At 53.1% G+C, this 21,692-nt stretch overlaps 1 protein-coding gene across 1 annotated transcript; it reads right to left on the bottom strand.

Annotated features, from left to right (window-relative positions):
- Positions 1-1,821: 1,821 nt before the first annotated feature.
- FADS6 (fatty acid desaturase 6) lies at positions 1,822-14,156 on the bottom strand. Its single transcript, XM_028112312.2, has 6 exons — positions 13,994-14,156; positions 13,345-13,511; positions 4,529-4,709; positions 3,709-3,896; positions 2,560-2,739; positions 1,822-1,971 (listed from the first exon to the last, which is right to left on the bottom strand). The coding sequence occupies exons 1-6, from the start codon at positions 14,154-14,156 to the stop codon at positions 1,822-1,824; spliced, it is 1,029 nt and encodes a 342-aa protein (XP_027968113.1).
- Between the last annotated feature and the right edge of the window lie 7,536 nt (positions 14,157-21,692).

The raw sequence follows: 21,692 nt of genomic DNA, 5'->3' as shown, positions 1-21,692 counted from the left end.
CTCAGAAGGGCTGCTGAAAAGAGTTTAATGAAGGAACTTTGTACAGAGGTGTGGGCAGGATCAAGGGAGTGGGGAAGCACCCCTGGCTAGCAAAGACTGGAAGCCATTACCACCCCAGGCCCCAAAGGAGCAGTTGCAGAAGTAGTGAGAGCCCTCGCTATAGGAAAGGGTGCCGGGCAGAAGCTGTGGTCTTTTGTAGAGGAAGGCAGGGTGGAGAAGAAGAGGGGGGTTGAGAATGGATCTGGAGGGGCAGCAGAGCCACACCAGAGACGGGTTCTCCACCAGGACCAGGCTTAGAGGACAGCGCGGCCTGCTGTCTAACCCCTCTGCCCATCCCATTTGCTGCATTTAGCCTCCCCACCAGCAGAGCCAGCACGCCCTCCACCCTGTCCAAAGGCTTCACTGAAAAACAAGGCAGTTGTGTGCTCAGAACATGACTTGCAGGTTCTCAACCAGAGATGATTTTGCCCCCTAGGAGACAGGTAGTTGGCAATGTCTGGAGACATTTTTGATTGTCACAACCCTGGGTTCCTGGCATCCCCGTGGGTAGAAGCTAGGGATGCTGCTAAACATTCTGGGATGCCCAGTACAGGGCCCCGTGACAAAGAACGATCTGGCCATGATGTCAATACTAGGACGTAAGAAACCCTGCTTTGGACTAACTGCTCTGGGCTCCTGTCATAGGCCTGGCCTCCTCTTCTGTCCCTCCCTCAGTCTCTAGCTGGGCTCTTCCTTGTGCCCTGTCATCCAGCCACTAGTTAGGGTGGCCCCCAGCCCTCGCTCCAGGCTGCCCACTTTGCGCTGATTCTCAGTGGCGTCTCCAGCACACTGCCTCTCTCCTCTGGCTGGCATCAGTGACTCCCTGTATCCTTGCCTCCCTCCCGGGCTGCGGGCACCTGTTCACAGCCAAGCCCTGCTCTTGACTCCAAACCCTTGTATCTACACCCTGCCCTCCTTCCTCTCCCCTCTAAGGCCGTCTGTCCTCCAGACACTGAGCCCATCACCCCCTCCAGACTTGGCTACCCTCCCAGTAATTTTTCTCTTTGCAATTGATAGTTCTTCCGGGTCCACCCCTTCTAAACATCATGGAACAAAGCAGACTTTTTCTAGAACTAGCCAAGGTCAAGCTCAAAGCTATTTACACTCTTATTTATGCTCTTATTTCCCCCGGAGGGCTCTCCCCACAAAACACATACACTTTGATTTCACTGATGTTGCAGGTCTTGGGAGCTGCTGAGCCTGTGTCTTGCCGAGGCTTCTCTGGCTGAGATACCAGGAAAGTCTGCCAAAAGTAACCTCTCCCTGTGGTCCCTGGGCAGAAGGCTACTTAGCAGACAGAGCCTCAAAGGACACAGGAAGAAGCAGTGGCCAGCCACGCATAGGGTCTCCTGGCACTCGGGAGGCCCTAACTGAGGGATTGGCCCTTCTCTCTCCTTGCCTCCCCCTGCCCAGGACCCCTCCTTTCCCCCCATCACCTTCCCTTAACCCTACCAAGGCTCAGACACAGCACAGGAGGAATCCAGCTGTTTAGCCCTGAGATAAGGTTGGCTGAGGTCCACACTGACCACAATGCCACTATTAGTCCTTTCCCCCAGATACCCCTCAAAACTCAGAAAAGCAAGCAAGGCAGGTTATCCCCAGAAATCCCGGCCGGAGCGCTCCACCTCACTGTCCCCAGTGCCTCCCCACTCCACCACCAGCAACCCAGCCACCGCACTAGGGGAGGGCCCAGGCCCTTCTAGAGTGAGGGCAGGCCAGCAGAAGCAAGAGAGCTAGGGTTGGGTCAGGGAGGGGGTGCAGGGTGACTGTGTGGCCCACCCCTCACTGCAATCCCACCAGTTCGGTGATGGGAGGGGTCTGCACCATTAACTCCTCATAGTGACTGAGAAACAGCCTGAAGCGAGCCAGGTAAGAGTCCTCATTGTACCGCAGCTTCTTCTCATGGAGGAACTGGGACACCACGGGCTTCACCTGCCAGAAGGTGGACAGGAGGGTCCGCTGAGCCAGAACTGGGGACAGCCCCCTCCCCAGGGGTGGCCCTTCCTCCTCCCAGCCCCATTTCTTGTTGCCTTGTTCCATGATGCTCTAGAGGAGCGGAGGGGCGGGGAGAATTCCTGCCTCTCCCCTCCCAGAAGGCAAGGGAAAGGGGTGGTGGGGGCCTTCTCCCCCACATCCTCCCCCCCAGGGTGCCCAACTGTATGACAGTCTCCCTTGGCATAGGGGTTAAAAACTGTAGCTCCCCATTTGCCAAGCACGTACTGCATGCCCAGCACGTCAGATCCATCTCATTTCATCCTTAAAGCGTGCCAACAAGCACCGCTTACTCTCATCGTCCAGATGAGGAAGCTGAGGCTCCCGGACATTCAGTTAACTTGTCCAGAGTCGCAGTGCTAGTAAGGAACCCACCTGTCTCTGATCGGAAACGCACACTGCTGCCTGGACACAGGGCTGGCCTTCCAGGGTACCTCTGACCGGGCCAGCTGGGGGACCCGGGGTTCCCTTCCCTCTGCCCTCAGATAGTCCCTTCGTCCCAACCTCGCCGGCCCAACCGCCACCTACCTTCAGGCACATGTTGTCAGAGAGCCAGGGGAACAAGTGGTGTTCCACGTGGCAGCTGATGAGGGAGTGGCCAAACGCCCAGTCCAGCACCGGCAGCCGAGGCAGGTTCAGCACACCCAGGCTCATCATGTGAATCCGCCGGGGCTTCTTGTCCCGGGAGAACATGGGCAGCCCAATGTGCTGTGACAGACATGTGGGTCACACCCTAGGTCTAGGCCGGGCAGCCCTGTGCCTCCCCGCCCCGCCCTGGACATCCTCACCTACCACCTGGGGACCTCTGGCGGGACGTGGAGAGGCAAGAGGAGGCTGGGATTCTCCTGTCTGTGCTCTGAGCTCAATCTCACCCATCTCTGGGCCTCTCTCTCCATCTGTACAATGAGGGGCTTGGCTTGGATACCCCTTGGACCCCATGATCCTGACGTGCCCACCACTCTCATGCCACGATGCCTTTGTCTCATCCTGGAGAGACCCTTCTCTGCTCTCTTTTCACTAATCAAAATTCTGCTCAGGATTCAAGATCAAGTTTGTGCAATTTTTCATTCAACAAGTATGGATAAGTGCCTCCTCCAAGGGATTTGGAAGTGAACGGGAGCGTCCGCTCTAGCAAGACAGGCAGGCAGCCGGGTGGCCCGGGCAGGAGGCACAGCTTCGCACTCCGAGATGAGTGTGGCCGGTGCTGGGATGGGGGCATGAAGGACGCTCTCACCTTCATCCGTCTCGTCTTCATGTCCAGGAAACAGGGACCCATCCCTATGGACCTGAGTGCTGAGCCCCTGGCCTCCCCTGGAGACCTCCCGTCTCTGGCTCCTCCTGTCTCGTGACCTGCGCTGGGGCCTCGGTGATGGCCCGCGGCTCACGTCACTTGGGCCTGTCCCAGTAAGTGCCCCGAGGACGGGAGATGGGGTCCTAACCACTTGTGTCTCCACAGGACCTGATCAAGCGCCCTAGGCATATAAGTTTCTTAAATCTTCCATCTACCAGCCACATGTGAATGGCAGCCAGGGTTGAAGAGAAGCAAATACTTTACTTGAAACCCAAACTCTCTGTGATAACCCACAGAGAAGTTGGGGTGGGAGGTGGGGGGACTGCCTCTCTCTCTTCCCTTAGAACACTGAGTCTAGCCTGCGTTCCAGGTCAGGGAGGCCTCACCTGGAAGATGTTGACATGGAGGTAAGGGTGGGCCAGCAGGGATCTGGTGATGAACATGCAGAGCAGGGCCGAGCCGGGGCTCCTGAAGCCAGACACGTTCAGAAGTAGCCAGTAGTGAGCATAGAGGCCCAGGGAAATCAGGCCCAGCGTGCGCACAGCCAACCTGAGCTCTACCTTCCTCAGCCGCTCTGCCAGAGGGAGCAAGAAATCGAGTGTGGGGCTGGGAGGGAAGGCAAGGTTCAGATCCCACACAAACAGGCTCCCTGCTGGTCCACGGGTGCTAACTAGTGTGCTAACTAGAGCAATCTGTTCATCCTCACAGCCCCAAAAAGGACATTCGCCCATTTTATGGATAAGGAAGCAGAGCGCTAAGCAACTTGACCAAGGCCACTCTGCTAGGAAGTGGTAAGTGCCATCCAGGGCTGGGACCCAGGTTGGGCCGCCCTCCAGCCCCCCCTTCCACCAAATGATATTGTTCCCATAATATTACGATCCCTGACATGTAATATAGCACGAGGCATCTGTGAAGTATTTTTACATCTAGGACCTCACGATGCCTTCACACCACCCTTGAGGACCAGGTTAAGAATCTGAGTCAGAGTGGGTCCGTTACCTGCCTGTGGTCATCAGCCAGTAAGTGGCAGAGCCAGTCTTGGCCCTGGGTCCAAGGCTCCTTCCACCCTGCCTGGCTGTCTCAGAAAATTTCTGGTCTTAACTCGGGGCTCCCAGCTTCCTCCACAAGCAGCCTCCAGGAAGTCAGGAGGGGAAGTAAGGGAAGTGGGGAACCTGCTCTTGCAGGGCGCGGCCCTGGCATACTCACCGACAGCCACCAGTGGAGTTATGATGGGGATCAAGAGAGGAGAAAGGAACATGTACACAAAGCGGTTGAGGCAAGGCAGTCTCCACGTGCTCGAGTCCCCCAGGCCCAGCACGTTGGTATAACCATGGTGTATCTTGACGTGTCCATACTTGGCGTACTCTGCGCTGAAGGCCAAGCATACCTAGGGGAGGGGGGCAGAGAGGGCACCAGGGTCCATGGCAGGCAAAATCAAGCAAAGCAGGACCTTTGCAAGCCTCAAGGCATATAAGTTTCTTATATGTTTCTTAAACACACCCCCCACCCCCGGGATGCTGTGTTTCCAGGGCCTTCCCACCCTACACCCCCGAGCTCATCGGACCATCAGCACTCAGGTCTCCGTGACAGCAGAGTGACAGCATCCACTCGGTGTGGCGATGCTAAGTGTTTGGAGGTGGGAAGCCAGCCCCAATTGCCACTCTGCCACTGACCACCCAGGTAAGCCTGCAAGCCTAAGGGGGCTGTCGGAGGACTGGGCGCCATGCAGGTAAAGCTCCAACTGCAATTATGTTGTGCCTGTTTCTCTTGGAAACATCTGTATCTTCACGGCGCTGCTCTACATCCTGAGCCCCCCAGCAGTGAGGGGAGGTCTGTCCATGAGGGTGGCACCTAGGGTGAGGCGCCCCAGTGGGGGCTGAGCGTGAACTTCTCTCCAGGGGTGACTCCTCTGGCACGCACCCTCACCCTCATGGGATTCTTCCAAACTGCCCACGAGCAGCGGGACAGTGGCTCTGGGACTCCAAGAAGGACAGTCATTCTGAATGCAAAAGAGGCACTAAGGTGTGTGTTATGCAGATATATGCAAATTAAAATGCAGATGTCAGCATCCTCCAAAATTTTATTCAGGCCAGAAGATTTTGCAAATTTTATCGAAGAGGCTGCCCGCCTGTTTCCAGAAGAACATGAGGAGTTTCCCAGTTCCGATCACGGTGAGCCTCGTGCTCCATGTCCTGCACTTTGCAAGTGTGATCTGTTTGTCCTCCAAGCCTAGCGGGTCAGTGGCATTATGATCCACAGTTGACAGAAGCAGAAACTGAGACAGGGAGAGGCCACATGACCACGCCAGGTCACTCAGCTAGGAAGGTGGCAGAGGGAGGATTGGAACCCAGAATCCCCCCAAGGTCAGCCATAAGACCCCTGAGACGAGCCGCTAACTGCAGGGGAGCAGGAACCCGGGCTCTGGGTCCAGGCAGCAGAGCCAAAGCCAGGAGAAGACAAATCAGGAACGACATTGTCTTCATGCTCCCTCTGCAGAGACTGAAATGGCGTGAAAATGGAGCTGGAAGCTCCAGCTGAAGGACTCCGAGGGGCACAGCTAGTGACATGACTACTGCAGTTTTACAAGAGACCGATCTGCCAAGCCAGCACTGCCCAGGCCCCTCGGGAGGCAGATGCTGGGAAGGCAAATGCCCACCCTGCACAGCCTTGCTGTGGAGTCCACGAAAGCAGGACAAAGCGCTTTGCTCTAGGGTGAGGTAACCTGCCTGGGGATGAATTCTGCTCACTGTTTTTGTAACCTCACAGAGGCACAGATCCTGGGGCAGGCTGCACAGGGTGGGCAGTGTCAGCTGAAGTGACATCTCTTCCAGGCCCGCTGGTCTCCAGGGCACGCACCCATTGGGGCCACGCGGCTGGTTCGAGTTACAGGCAGTGGCTTTCAGCAGCGGGCTCGGGGGGCTGCTGCTGGGGTCTGGCGGGATGTCCTCAGAGGCCAGCCTGCCTGTCCAAGGCCTGCAAGTGTGTTTTGAGCCTCAAGGTTCTATCCATGTAATTGGAAGAAACAACCGTTTTTCTTTTTTTATTTTTTTAAAGAAACCATATATTTTTTTAAAGATTTTATTTACTTGTTTGAGAGAGAGAGAGAGCACGAGTTGGGGGAAAAGGCAGAGGGAGAAGCAGAGTCCCCGCTGAACAGGGAGACCAACGCGGGGCTCAATCCCAGATCCCAGGACCCGGAGATCGTGACCTCAGCCCAAGGCAGACGCTTAACATACTGAGCCACCCAGGTGCCCTGAGAAGCAACTGTTTCGATTTGCATTTCCCGTGCACTTCTGCTCCAAGGGCCAATGGCACCTGCAGGCTGCATGGGGACAAAGTTGCCCTTCCTTCCGGCACAAGGTCCGCCTCTGCACACAGACAAACCGGCAGCTCACCACACTCAGGGCAGTGATGCCACCAACGGCCTGGCGCCTGAGCAGGACTGAGCCCCCAGGGACCTGGTGGGGACCCCGGTCAGCCGCTCAGCCACGTGGCCGGACCCCAGGATGGGGGGAGGGGGGCTGAGCTCCACGTGACTCAGCACACACTTCCAGAGTCTGTGTGTGGTTGGCCTTTTTACATGAATAAGAACAGATTTGGGGCTATTTCCATAACACTGGAATTCTCACTCCCATCTGGATGTTCCTTCCATAGAGGAAAGGAGAGGGTGGATTTGGGCTGGGAGAGAAGACCACACGCAGACTGCGGCCGGCTCCCGCCCACGGACACCCATTGGCGGCAGGGCAGGGCCAGGGGCCAAATGCTGCACAGGGAGCTGGAAAACAGACTGTCCTGCTCACAAGGATTAGGCAGAGGGCTCGCCCAAGAGGATTCCACACACAGACCCGAGGAGAGTTCCAGAAGCCCCACGGCCGGTGTTGCTTTTTCTTCCTTTTTTTTTTTTTTTTTTTTTAAGTTATCTCCCCACCGAACCTGAGATCAAGAGGCACACACTCCACCAGCTGGGCCAGCCACATGCCTCAAGGCTGGTGTTGCTTCTTGATGTCACCGTGCTCTGTGCCCCTCACAGAGACTTAAGGGCCCCAATCTCTTAGCAGCACTCAGGCGATGCAAGTGGCCAGAGTGTGCATGGGGCAGATGCCATTGTAAGTCCTCTTGACACCTTCCCTCCGCTAAACATCAGGGACCCCAAGTCTCTCATCAGTCACTTATTCCTTCACTTAGCTGTCTGTGCACTGAAGCATCCTCAGACCTCTGCCGGTGGCCAAAGGTAATTAATAGCTAAGGTGGTAGTTTGAAAAAACCTATTTTTTGAATAGGTAATACATTTACATAATTCAGAATTCAAGAAGCCCGGTGATGGGTCTTCTTCCAACCTCACCCCCAGCTCCCCATTTTCCTCCTGGGACGGAAGGGAGGCCCTTGATCTCTTACGTGTCCTTGAATATTTTTATTTTTTAAACAAACAATACTTCGCAGGATTAAAATGTATCATAATAAAATTATGGTGCAAAGCGGTTTTCAATAGGTCATTCTACTGGATTGGAAGGGGAGGGGCAGGACGAGACAGGTGATGGGCTGCAGGCTGTTGGAAAGGGGATGGGACAGGCAGGCATGGGGCACAGGGTCTGAGAAGGGGAGGGGTGGGAGGAGCAGGAGGGATCAAGGGCAATGACCAGGTTTCCAGCTCCGGGGGGACAGACAGCCTAGCACGTGGTGGCATAACTCCAGAGCGGGGCACAGGGACGGGGGCAGCAAATGCAGACCAGATGAGAAAGAAAGGCGTCTGGCTGTCCCGGACCAGCTGCCCTCAGGGAGGACAGGCCCCCGACTCCCTCTGGACCCTCTCTCACTGATTCCCAGGAGCTGAGCAGTCCCTTCATGCTGGCTTCAGGGTGGTGGGGGCCTCTGGGGTTCCACGGGCCTCAGCCATAGGTTTGTCAGATAAAGCATAGGACACCCAGATAAATTCAAATTTCAGATAAACAACCAATTCTTTTCTTGTAGAAGTATATCCCAAATGCACCCCTGGCCTCTACCCACTAGAGGCCAGTAACACACACACACACACACACACACACACACACACACACACACACACACCGGTCACAACAGCCAAAGATGTCTGGAGATATCGCCTCGTGTCCCTGCCACGCTCTCTCTGTGCTCACAGCCTGCACACCACCTGCTCGATGTTACGTTCCACCTGCCCCGGTCCCGGGCTGCACCACGTACCAGCTGAGCAGCGCTGGCCAAGCGACTTAACCTCCCAGACCAGTGTTTCCTCATCTACGAAGTGAAGTAATAACAGCCTCCACCTCACAGGGAGGCGTGCCTACTAACTGCAATAATTCATGTAAAATACACAGGAGGCGTCCAGTCAGTGTCCGCTGATATAATCAGGATTTTTATTACTTCCATGTCATTCGTGTGTATCTGTTTCCCCACCTGACTCTGAGCCCTTGGGGAACTAGAAGCGGGTCTGGGTCACCATTGTGTCCCCAGCACCCAGCGGAGGGCTTGGCAGGGAGGAGAAGCTCGGTGATGTGGGGAGCAATGCTCAGCCATTGCCACTCAGCCTGGACCGACGCTGTCCCAGCCCCCGAAGCTCCCCCTCAAACTGGCATCCTCACCCAGGGGGGCAGCCACTGCCCGGACCTCTTCTCCCTGAGCCCCTCCCTCAAGGCTGCATTCGGGCTGCCATCCACACATGACTGCCTGGCCAGCTCCGGGGTCCTCTGCCTCTGAGGGGCCATATGCAAGCCCCCCACAGTCCCCACCACCAGCAGCTGGGCTCTACAGACCCACAGGAGTTGGAATTGCCATGAGACCCCCCCTCCCAGAGTCCTCGGGCTTATCCTTGAGGAAGCCACACCAAAGCTGGGCGGGGGCGGGGTAGAGTGGGGGGCTGCTTGCAAGTCCCTTTTGCAAATCTACACATGATAAAATGGCAGAGGTACACACACACACACACACACACACACACAGTACCAATTTCAATTTCCTGGTTTGGCTATTGAAGGACACTTATACGAATGTCACTTATATAAATTTAAATGTTATAGGGGCGCCTGCGTGGCTCAGTTGTTAAGCGTCTGCCTTCGGCTCAGGTCATGATTCCAGGGTCCTGGGATCGAGCCCCACATCGGGCTCCCTGCTCCGCGGGAAGCCTGCTTCTCCCTCTCCCGCTCCCCCTGCTTGTGTTCCCTCTCTCACTGTCTCTCTCTCTCTGTCAGATGAATAAATAAAAGTCTTTTAAAAAAATAATAAATATAAATGTTATATAAAAAGGGGCGCCTGGGTGGCTCAGTCGTTTAAGCATCCAACTCTTGATTTAGGCTGAGGTCATGATCTCATCAGGGTCATGGAATCAAGCCCCGTGTTGGGCTCCCTGCTCAGCACAGAATCTGCTTGTCCCTCTCCCTCTGCTCCTCCCCCCACTTGCTCACTCTGTCTCTCCCTAAATAAGTAAATAAAATCTGAAAAAAAAAGATAATATATAAATGTAAATAAATGGGGGAAGCTGGATGAAGGGTACACTCAACCTCTCTGTCCTATTTTTGCAAAGTCCTGTGAATCTATAATTATTTAGAAACTAAAGTTTGTGGTTTTTTCCACAAAAGTATATTTTGTACTACAGATCTAGTTTTGCCCTCTAAATAAATTTTTTTAAATAAAAAAAATTAAAAATCATAGTCGGGCATACTCAGACTAATGCCCCTCAGGGTTCGGGTGCAGACAGAGGAAAAGTTGGAGAGACATCCAGAAGATAATGGCCACACTGAACTCAAGAACATTCGAGAATCAGGACCAGCTGGGGCTTTTGAGCTCTGTTTCCACCACTATACGGGACTCCAACGAAGGTGATGGCATTCCTCTGTGTGACGTCCCCTTCCCCAGGGCAGAGCCAGGGTTCCCCATGCTCGCCTTGGACCAGCTGTGACCCCACCCCTGCAAGCACAAAGCCAACTTCAGAAGGAGAGTTTGAAGTTGAGACACACTAAGAGCTTAGTGACTGGCTGGACCTGTTCCCTCCCTCTTTGGAAGCATCTTGATTGTTTGTGAAATACAAGGAGGTCCTTAAACCCTCTGATCTGGGGAGTCAATCCTTCCCAAGCTGTGGGATTTAAACCAAGGATGGCCCTGCCCACGCCTTCCTGCAGTGCTATCACACAACCTAGGACAGAGAGGGGCAGGTGCTCCTGCAGGGAAGGCCAGGGCCATCAGTGGACGGGGGAGAGGCTCAGAGGCTCACTAGCAGGAGGAATGGAACTTCCTCATGCGGACCAGAAGTAGGTCTTCAGAGGGAAGTTCACTCTAGTGTGGGCAGGTGTGCATAACTGGGGATACCTCAAAGAAACAAGGACAACTGGAGTGTCACTGCTCTGTCCATCCTGCCTGCCCCTCCCCCAGATCCAAGCGGTCAGAGAGGCCAGGCCCTTGTCCCACCCCCAGCTCGAGCCAGCAGACCTTGAGACAAACCTGGCCAAAGCTGGCTGCCCAGCGACACCAACGGCCCTTGCTGGCACCTGGGGCTCCAGACTAGAGAACTAGATCATTCTGTAGTGCTGGTGGCTCCTGGGGGGTCAAGGTTTGGGTCGAGCACAGGAAGCCAACGAGAGGAGGATCAAAGAGAGAAGACAACAGGACGTGGCAGAAGTGGGGAGTCAGGGGTCCAGGAGGTTCCCGGGCAGCGAGAACTTGCCCTCTGTGCCACGTGAACAGGGGGTGGGCCAGCCCTGTAGCAAACAGTGCCCTCAACACATTCATACGCTCACACACTCACTCACTCACACACACACTCACACACTCGATCTGTCCAGCTTTGCCTAATGCGGGAGGCTTTCTCTTAAACACAAACAGCACTAACGGACAGGAACAACATAACTGCTAACCCTCTCCTTGCAGCTGACCTCATGTTCCCTCCAGAAAAAAAAAAAAAAAAAGCAATGCCAACACTTGGTGAACATCCAAGAGTCAGGCCCAGGCCCTAAATCCAGATCTCCATGGTCCCATTTAAGCCTTGCTCTGGCTCCACCAGGCCAGTGATGTTATGATCCCTGTTTATTAGACGAGGAAGCCAACACTGAATTGAGTAACTTGCCCCAGGTCAGGAGGCCGGTGGGCTGGGCCTGTGGCTTCCACAGCCGTGCCCCAATGCCGGCCCCTGCCTGGCTGCCAAGATCGGCACCCTCCCCGAGGATCCCACTTGCCCCACTAATGCCAGGGGTAGGGGGAGACTGAGCCAACCCCTGCCCCACACTGGAAACCAGACCCTCCCCAGGGGCATAGCCAGAACCACACTGTGTGGGCAGAAAAGCATGCCCTGCAGAACCAAGCCTCCCCCACCACAAGGGACTCAGGGGCCTCTAGATGGTGACCCTCCATTAGCTGGCTTTTCCCTGGACCTTCTGCCCACATCACGTGCAAAGTCACCGTCAACATATACGGACGGAACGCCCACCTAGAGCTCGGCCCTGTGCCAAGAGCTGAACGTACAAAGAGGCAAAGATGAGGCCACAGCCCTGGGGCTCATGGGGACAAGACAGCCTGCAGCCACCAAGCTGCCTGGGTCCCTCGTGGCAGGTCAGGCACTGTGATTCTGTACCAGCTCTTCGGCTGGGGTACCTGGGAAGCTTCTCAGGGGACGTGTCCTCAGTTCCCTGCCTTCGCTTGGCATCCACCATAGCTACCTCATTCCCCGGAGTTGAAGCCAGGGAGTTCTCAAACTTTGGTGGGTATCAGATCCACCTGGGGAACCTGGGGAAGAGAGGGGCCGGGGCGCTCTCCTCCAATAAGCCTGGGCCTCCAGGTCATTCAGCTGCGCAGGGAAGTTTGAGAACACAGTCACCTCTGTGTTCCCCAGTCAAATCCCTTGTCGCAACTTAGTCCAAACTCCACACCTATTTACCCTCAGCTGCCCCCGGGGCTCCTGGCACTTGGGACAGCTTTGGAAAGTCCACACAGAGCTCATCCTACCCCCAGCTTCTCCCCTCCCGTGATTACAAGCTATGGAGCGTCTGACCTTGGCCCCAGGCCTCAGAGTCTAGCTAGCACCAGCACCCCGGGAACTCCGGGGAAGGGAAGTGACTTGAAACAGACCGTGAGGATCGGGAACCTGAAGGTTCCTCTTGTTAGCACTTTAGAAATGTGTGCAGGTGGGAGAGGAGAGGAAGGGGAGAAAGGGGGAATGGAGAGCCCTAGGTAGGAAATGCGTAACCGTATGAAATGTCATCTGTGGGTCTGCGCGTGCACGTAGTTATAGAGACCTTAATAAAGTTATATAAAGTTCGGGAAGCCTGGGTGGCTCAGTCGGTGAAGCATCTGCCTCCGGCTCAGGTCATGATCCCAGGGTCTTGGGATTGAGCCCCGTATCAGGCTCCCCGCTCCTTGGGGGGCGAGGGGGTGTTTGTTTCTCCCTCTGCCTCTGCCACTCCCTCTGCTTGTGCTCGCTCTTTTTCTATCCCTCTGAAAAATAAATAAATAAAATATATATATTTTAAAGTTATATCAAGTTAATAATTGAGTTAATTGGTCATGGTAAGCCGTGAGCAGAAAAGGACTGCTTCGGTGCCAACTTTCCTATTTGTTCATAAGGGACCTGGGCGACCAGGTGAGGGTCTACCTGGGAGGGGGCGGGGAGGAGACAAGTTGCACAGAGGAACCGGAAAGGCCTGACATCAGTCCAGAGAGGACAACCTAGCCGGAAGCTTCTGGCTTTACCCATAGAGGAAAAGGGTGAGAAACAGGGGTGCCCAGGCCAGGTCCACTGCCGTAGGTGGATATGCATCCATTCCTCATGCAGCTCTCTACCCACCCGTGTGAGCACCCTCTAGAGGGCCGGGGGCCGTGCACACGCACACACACACACGCGCACAAACTGTAGTGTGTGCTGCACGCTTGGATACACATATCAACAGCTGCAGCAGTGTCCACATAGGCACACACAGCTGTGCACACCTGCACGCCCCCAGACAATGATGGCATTGCATAAAAAAGGAATGAACAGTGAGATCCGCCCACACAGTACCAGCAGTCACCTCTACCCCAACTAGGCTCACCTCCACAAAGAAAAGCTCCCAGATCTTGCTCCAGCCTTTGGACTCTGTGAGCGCCCCGTGAGTGGCCAAGTGGCTGCCCTTGACAGTGAGTGTGTAGTGGGACACACCCAGGATGGTGATGCCCAGCCCAAGGACCAGGACATTCTCAGAGCGCAGGCATAAGAACCCTGTATGGAGGAAGGAGAGATGGGGGATAGGGGGTGGGCAGGGTTTTCCTTCAGCTCTTGGACACCTGGGCCTAGCCCCTACCCCTACAACCCAGGCTAAACTGGGCCAGGGGCCTGAGGGCTGCCACAAGCAGAGTGCTGAGGCAGATCCCGACCAGGAGAGGTCCAGGGGAAACCCCATCCCTGGTGCCCCTGCGGAACATCCTCCCCTCCCCCAGTCCCTCTCATCCCTCTCAATTCCCCCACCCCCACCGCCCTGCAGGCCGTTAGGCCTTCTCCCTTCTCCAGTGTCCCATCCTCTGGGGACCTACGGCAGGACACTGCCACCAGACTTCCGATTTGGGATGAACCCCTCCTTCCTGGGGTCCTCGGCAAGCACCATCTCCCCCACGCCCCAGTCCCCAGCCTCTCCACCACCCCACCCCGCACCCCGCTCCGCAGCCGCAGCCCGGCCCCCTGTCACCCTGTCCCGTGCTGCTCACCGGCCGGCAAGGCGAGGAGGCTGAGCCCGAGGATGGCGCAGTCCACGCCGCGGCGCTCCCACCACGAGCTGGCCCTCTCCACGTCCCGGACCAGCGCCTCTAGCTCGCCCAGCAGCGCCTCGCCCCCGCCGTTCCCCGGAGGGGCACCCTGAGCCGGCTCCATGAGCTCCGCGCGCCCAGCGGCCACCAGGGCGACCCAGGAGGACTCGGGGACGGTCTGCGGCGGCCCGCGAGGCGCACGACGCGAGCAGGGGCGGGCCGGGGCGGAGTCACGCGCCAGTCGGGGACAGCCGCCCTCGGTGTCACCGTGCGTGCTGGGCAGCCGAGCTCCTCCTGCCGCGCGCGGCGGCCACCCGGCCCGACCCGGGGGGCGTTCTCCAGGCGGGAGAGACCAGAAACGGCGCAGGAGGAGCGGGGCGGATGCGCGCAGGCGGGGAGGCCACCGGAGCGAGAACCGGCCGGGGCCGGAGGGAACACCGGCTGCCTCGGCGGCGACCCCCATGAAGAACCCCCCCCCCCCCACAGGGCTTTCTCTGACCGCCTGACTTCAGACACCTTCCTCGCGTTCTCCTGTCCCTGCACCCTCTGGAGTCCAATGTAACGTTTTTATCCCCTAGCCGGTGTATTTTCTTTTCTTTTTTAAAGATTTTATTTATTTATTTGACAGAGAGAGACACAGCGAGAGAGGGAACACAAGCAGGGGGAGTGGGAGAGGGAGAAGCAGGCTTCCCCGCGCAGCGGGGAGCCCGATGTGGGGCTCGATCCCAGGACCCTGGGATCATGACCTGAGCTGAAGGCAGACGCTTAACGACTGCGCCACCCAGGCTCCCCAGCCGGTGTATTTTCTTAGTAGCACTCAGACACTCCCACGTGGGACCCTGACCTGTCTGTCTCCACCAACAGACTGGCGTTTGCAGGGCCTTACCTTTGCTGCTCTTGCTCAGGCTGCGTCTTTAGTAACTAGAACAGTTCTTGGCACATAAACGTTCTCGAATTCGTGGGGCAGAAAGTTCAAGGACTCACTCCGTCCAGCCAGATGGAGCGTGGGGTCCCCCTGGTCCTTGACTTTAGCAATGGTGAATCACTTTCCAGCCCAGTGATTTTTGGAGTGAGAAACTCTAAAAGGAATAACCATAGAGAAAGGCATGACTATAGAGGACACACAAAAGTCATTCCAGGTGGACCCCTCTGCAATTCCACTTGCTCCAGGGTGCCCAGGGTTATGGCAAACAGCACCCGCCCCACCCCCGCTGCCTTGGGAGCAGCCCCTTCCCATCAGTGCAGCCCCACCCAGAGCTGCTGAAGGTCCTTGGGGGACAAGCCCTTGTGCTCTGCAGACTCCCTTCTCGGCATCTGGAGCTCTCTTCTCCTTTCTCTTTTTTGTTTTACATCCCCCCTGGTTTCATACTGAAGTCCCTTTCAAAATGAGGTCTGGCTGGGAGAGGACAGCAGCATCGCCGAGGAGATCTTTGGGAAGGAGAAAGAAAAGCAGGAGGAGGAGAGAGGTGGTGGAGAGCCCTGTGAGGAGGTTAGGGACACTAATGAGTGATTCCTGCCCTCTGCCATGACATCTTCCTTCACGAATTCCTATAAGCTTATCCCTCCGATTCTGTGTAAAAGGGTAAGATTTCTTTACCAGGTCAGTGTTCTCAGAGCAGATTTTTTTATTGTTATGTTAATCACCATACATTACATCATTAGTTCTTGATGTAGTGTTCCATGATTCATTGTTTGTGCTCCACGCAGAACGTGCCCTCTTTAATACCCATCACCAGGCTAACCCATCCCCCCACCCTCCTCCCCTCTAGAACCCTCAGTTTGTTTTTCAGAGTCCATCGTCTCTCATGGTTCGTCTCCCCCTCCAATTTACTCCCCTTCATTCTTCCCCTCCTGCTATCTTCTTCTTTTTCTTTTTTCTTGACATATGTTGCATTTTTTGTTTCAGAAGTACAGATCTGTGATTCAACATCTTGCACAATTCACAGCGCTGACGATAGCACATACCCTCCCCAATGTCTATCACCCAGCCACCCCATCCCTCCCACCCCCCACCACTCCAGCAACCCTCAGTTTGTTTCCTGAGATTAAGAGTTCCTCATATCAGTGAGGTCGTATGATACATGTCTTTCTCTGATTGACTTATTTCACTCAGCATAACACCCTCCAGTTCCAACCACGTTGTTGCAAATGGCAAGATCTCATTCCTTTTGATGGCTGCATAATATTCCATTGTGTATATACACCACATCTTCTTTATCCATTCATCTCTCGATGGACATCTTGGGTCTTTCCACAGTTTGGCTATTGTGGACATTGCTGCTATAAACATTGGGGTGCACGTACCCCTTCGGATCCCTACATTTGTATCTTTGGGGTAAATACCCAGTAGTGCAATTCCTGGATCGTATGGTAGCTCTATTTTCAACTGTTTGAGGAACCTCCATACTGTTTTCCAGAGTGGCTGCACAAGCTTGCATTCCCACCAACAGTGTAGGAGGGTTCCCCTTTCTCCGCATCCCCGCCAACATCTGTCGTTTCCTGACTTGTTAATTTTAGCCATTCTGACGGGTGTGAGGTGGTATCTCATGGAGGTTTTCATTTGGATTTCCCTAATGCCGAGCGATGTTGAGTACTTTTTCCTGTGTCTGTTGGCCATTTGGATGTCTTCTTTGGAAAAATGTCTGTTCATGTCTTCTGCCCATTTCTTGATGGGATTATTTGTTCTTTGGGTGTTGAGTTTGATAAGTTCTTTATAGATTTTGGATACTAGCCCTTTATCTGATATGTCATTTGCAAATATTTTCTCCCATTCTGTCGGTTGTCTTTGGTTTTGTGGACTGTTTCTTTTGCTGTAAAAGCTTTTTATCTTGATGAAATCCCAATAGTTCATTTTTGCCCTTGCTTCCCTTGCCTTTGGCGATGTTTCTAGGAAGAAGTTGCTGCGGCTGAGGTCGAAGAGGTTGCTGCCTGTGTTCTCCTTTAGGATTTTGATGGACTCCTGTCTCACGTTTAGGTCTTTCAACCATTTGGAGTCTATTTTTGTGTGTGGTGTAAGCAAATGGTCCAGTTTCATTCTTCTGCATGTGGCTGTCCAATTTTCCCAACACCGTTTGTTGAAGAGACTGTCTTTTTCCCATTGGACATTCTTTCCTGCTTTGTCAAAGATGAGTTGACCATAGAGTTGAGGGTTCATTTCTGGGCCCTCTATTCTGTTCCATTGATCGATGTGTCTGTTTTTCTGCCAGTACCATACTGGCTTGATGATGACAGCTTTGTAAGAGAGCTGGAAGTCCGGAATTGTGATGCCGCCAGCTTTGCTTTTCTTTTTCAAGATTCCTCTGGCTATTCGGGGTCTCTTCTGGTTCCATACAAATTTTAGGATTATTTGTTCCATTTCTTTGAAAAAAGTGGATGGTATTTTGATGGGGAGTGCATTGAATGTGTGGATTACTCTAGGTAGCACTGACATCTTCACAATGTTTGTTCTTCCAATCCATGAGCATGGAACGTTTTTCCATTTCTTTGTGTCTTCTTCAATTTCTTTCATGAGTATTTTATAGTTTTCTGAGTACAGATCCTTTGCCTCTTTGGTTAAATGTATTCCTAGGTATCTTATGGTTTTGGGTGCAGTTGTAAATGGGATCGACTCCTTGATTTGTCTCTCTTCTGTCTTGTTGTTGGTGTATAGGAATGCCACCGATTTCTGTGCACTGATTTTATATCCTGCTACTTTACTGAATTCCTGTATGAGTTCTAGCAGTTGTGGAGTGGAGTCTTTTTTGGGTTTTCCACATACAGTATCATATCATACCAGGTCAGTGTTCTAAGAGGCTACAATCTAATAGACCAATTCTCACCACATGCAGACGCACGCACACAGACACACACGTGTGTGTTTCACCACTGGCTTCTATATCCTTATTAGGTTTTATCTTTTCTCACAACTCTGTAAGGCGCCATCCCCATCTAATCCATGGAGTCCCCAAGAGATGAACTGATCTGCCCAACACCCACCCCAAAGTTACTAAATGGCAGAACTAGAACTCAAATCCAGGGTGTCTCCTCCAAATTCAATTATCTTTTGTTTAAATCGGATTCTTTTTTAAGATTTATTTATTTATTTATTTATTTATTTATTTATTTGAGATAGAAGGAGAGCGAGAGAGAGAGAGAGAGAGAGCGCGTGCATGAGCAGGAGGGGGGGAGGAGACAGAGGGAAAAGCAGGTTCTCCATTGAGCAGGGAGCCAGATGCGGGGCTCGATCCCAGGACCCCAGGATCATGACCTGAGCTGAAGGCAGACACTTAACTGACTGAGCCACCTAGACACCCCTTTATATCAGATTCTTAAAACAGAGAAGGAGGCGGTACCTTTCCCCCACACTACCCTACTTCCAAGTGCCCCCCTCCCAGATATACTAGAATTTTCAGGGAGGGGACATGTACAATTTTTAAAAGGATATATGATATTAATATACAGTATGATAATACAATTTTATAAAGGTGGCATGCCATGGCTTTTATCACATAAACTGGGAAACTTCCTACCAAGGTAGGAACAAAGTACCAAGAAACCCCTCGCTTCCCTCTGGACATACAAGTGACGCTGTTAGGAAGCAAATGCTGAGTGTCAAACAGGAGCAGAGGCAAATATGTGTTAGAGGAGCTCCAGGAGCCAGGAGTCCCCATGGGTGGAGCTGGCTGACAGCCTCCCTGGAGAGAGGCGGACTTGATTTAGAACAGATTTAAACCTGCCTGAGAAGGAAGAGAACAAGGCGTTTTGGATCTTCAAGACATAGAGAGGGTTGGGAGATTATTAAGGAAGGCAGGAGAGAACGGCTGGGCCTGGGTGCTGGAGGCACAGCGAATGGCAGACTGAGAGAAGGGGCTTGTTCTTGCAGACTCGGGGAGCCATAGCAGACTTTGGAACAAAGGAGTGACTTGTGTAGTGTGTTTAGGAAGGGTCATTGGGCACAGTGGAGTAGCCCATTGGAGGGCAAGAGACTAGTTTGGAGACTGTTCCAGTACCCTGAAACAAGAGGGTACTGAGGATGTAGATGGAAGGGGAGGGGCACTGTAGGAAGGGAGAGGGAGAAATCAAAATCAGGAAGACTGAGGGGCGCCTGCATGGCTCAGTCGGTTGGATATCCGCCTTCAGCTCAGGTCACGATCCCAGGGTTGTGGGGTCAACCCCACATCGGGCGCCCTGCTCAGCAGAGAGCCTGCTTCTCCCTCTCCCTCTGCTGCTCCCCCTGCTTGTGCTCTCTCACTCTCTCTATATATATCAAATAAATAAATAAAATCTGTACAAAAAAAACCAGAAAATCAGGAAGACAAATAGACTGTTCACCAAAGGAAATGTACAAATGGCTAATGAGCACATGCAAAGATGTTCAACATCATTAGTCTTTAGGGAAATGCAGATTAAAACTCCCAATGAGGTAACACTTCAGACCTACTGTATAGCTCATTGTAAATAGCCTGGCACCACTAAAGGTTGGCAAGGAGATGTGGAGCAACTGACCTCTCATTCACGGCTTAGGAGAGGGCAAGTTGGTACAACCCCTTTGGAAAACAGTTTGGCCATTTCCTGGAAGGTTAAATCTACACTTACCCTATGACCCAACAAGGCAGCTCCCAGCTATTCAACCAACAGAAATAAAAACATGTGTCCATACAAAAATGTGTATCTCGATGATCATAGCAGCATTGTTCATTATAGCCAAACTGGAAACAGCCCGAATGTCCAACAGGAGAATGGATGAACAAATGGATACATTCAAAAAACACACAGAATATAAAGGAGCATCTGGAACAGGCAAACAGGGCAGAAGAATCCTGTGTGGATGAACTGACACAGTCCCACAGACCGAGAGGGAGGGAGAGAAGCTGAGGGAGAGAAGCCAGACAATACACAAGTCCTTACTGTATGGATTCCATTTATAGGAAGTTCAAGAACAGCAGAACTAATAGATGGCGATAGAATTCAAATCGGTAGTTGCCCAGGGAGGAGTGGGTGGGGAACAATAATTGCAAAGGGATGTGAGGAAACTTTCTGGGAGGATGGAAATGTTCTGTATCTTGATTGTGGTCATATTCACGTGGGTGTATATGTTGATCTAGAGTCATCGACCTGCACCCTCAAAATGGGTGCGTTTTATTATAGTTAATTATACATCAGTAGAGTTGACAAAAGCAAAAACAAAGCAGGAAGGCAGATTTTCCTTTTAAACGGAAAGAGCTTTATTACAACTCTGAATACAGGCATGCCCTAGGTATACACTCAACGGAAATGCAAAGAAACGTGCAGAAACATTCATAGCCAAATAGGCAAACCCTGGGGACAACTCAAATATCCCCCAACAGTACAACGATGAATAAAATGTGGAATATGCATGCTGGGGTGTATCATACAGCCCAAACCTAATGTTGAACTAAGCCAGACACAACAGAGCACAGACTCCGTTTGATTCTATTCATATAAAATTCACAAACAAGTTTAGGATGGCCGTTACTGATGGGGGTAGTGATCACAAGGGGTCATATAAGGGCTTCTGGGGGCTGGTAAACGTTTTATTTCTTGATCTGGGTGTTCGTTACCCTTTATAAAAATTCATCATGCTATACTGCTATTAGGGGTACATTTTTCTGTATGTATATTCCATTTTCATTAAAACGTTTGCTTTATTTTTCTAATTGGTAAGAGTTTTGTTTGTTTATTTGTTTGTTTGTTTGTTCGTTTAAGAGGTAAAAATCGGAAGGTAGATGTCACCCATAAATGCAGCAAGAGTGAAATGTGGGAAACCAGGTTAGGGCTGGAGTCTCTGTTCCCTTGGCCATGGTGGGGGGGTTGTTAGCCGCTGAGCATGTGGGGGTGGGAGAAGCCCCTGATCGGCCTGACTCTTCCCCATTCCTCTCTCTCAGCCCAGCCTGACCTCTCAGTCCCACGTCCTCTCTCTCCTGGCTCCCAGGATCCTGCTCATGGGAGTGCGAATTAATTGTGAGAAAAAGCTCTGGGCGATGGGCCAGCCAGGTCTGCACCTTTGAGGCTCCCTGCATGGCTTCTCTCACCAGGCCCCAGGGGCCCAGTGAGCAGGCGTGGGCAGGGTCCTTGACTTCTGCCCCCAGTGGGCCGTTGTCCTGCTGCCAAGGCAGAGACAACCAGGGCTGGGGTCTATTTCTACTCCTCCCAGCCAGCCTGCCCTAGACCTGCCTCTGCCCCCATCCAACCCCTCCCCTTTCTGCATGAGTCTAGCGTATGCGAAGAGCACAGCTTTGGAGTCAGACACGCTTCCTAGCTCTGTGGCTTTGGGTGAGTTACTCAACCTCTCTGAGCTTAGTAGCTTCATATATACGAAACACAGGCATTTAAAAGAGTGAGATAAATATCAATGGGCACTTTAATATTTTTTCCTGCACCCCAATAGTTGTGCACACCCCACTTTGGAGACCACTGACCGGCAGCCTGAGGTCTAAATTGCTTAGCCTTTGAGGGCGTCCAGGTTCTGGCTCCATCTCTGACTATTCTGCTTCCGGCCAGAGTGGCTGCTCACTGACTTCCGAAAGCCTGGGAAGCTGTTACTCCCTCTTACCTCTGTCTTCATTCCGGGTAGCAGTTTCTACTCCCGCACCCCATCTAAAACCCACCCATCCTCCAGGGCGCTGATGACTTCAGCCACCCCTACAAAGCCTTCCCAGTG

Source organism: Eumetopias jubatus, unplaced genomic scaffold, assembly GCF_037043125.1.
Source record: "Eumetopias jubatus isolate StellerSeaLion01/CBP00866 unplaced genomic scaffold, mEumJub1_p1.0 scaffold_10, whole genome shotgun sequence".
In the NCBI taxonomy this organism is placed as follows: domain Eukaryota; kingdom Metazoa; phylum Chordata; class Mammalia; order Carnivora; family Otariidae; genus Eumetopias; species Eumetopias jubatus.
The sequence above is the reverse complement of the archived record's forward strand: the minus strand, read 5'-3'. Positions and strand labels throughout refer to the sequence as shown.

Excerpts from the sequence above, each read along its gene's own strand:
- FADS6 (XM_028112312.2), bottom strand. The coding sequence starts at position 14,156 with ATGGAGCCGGCTCAGGGTGCCCCTCCGGGGAACGGCGGGGGCGAGGCG. Across the intron at positions 3,897-4,528 it reads AACTCCACTGGTGGCTGTCG|AGCGGCTGAGGAAGGTAGAG; the intron begins GTGAGTATGCCA and ends TCCCTCTGGCAG. Across the intron at positions 2,740-3,708 it reads TCCATGTCAACATCTTCCAG|CACATTGGGCTGCCCATGTT; the intron begins GTGAGGCCTCCC and ends TGTCTGTCACAG.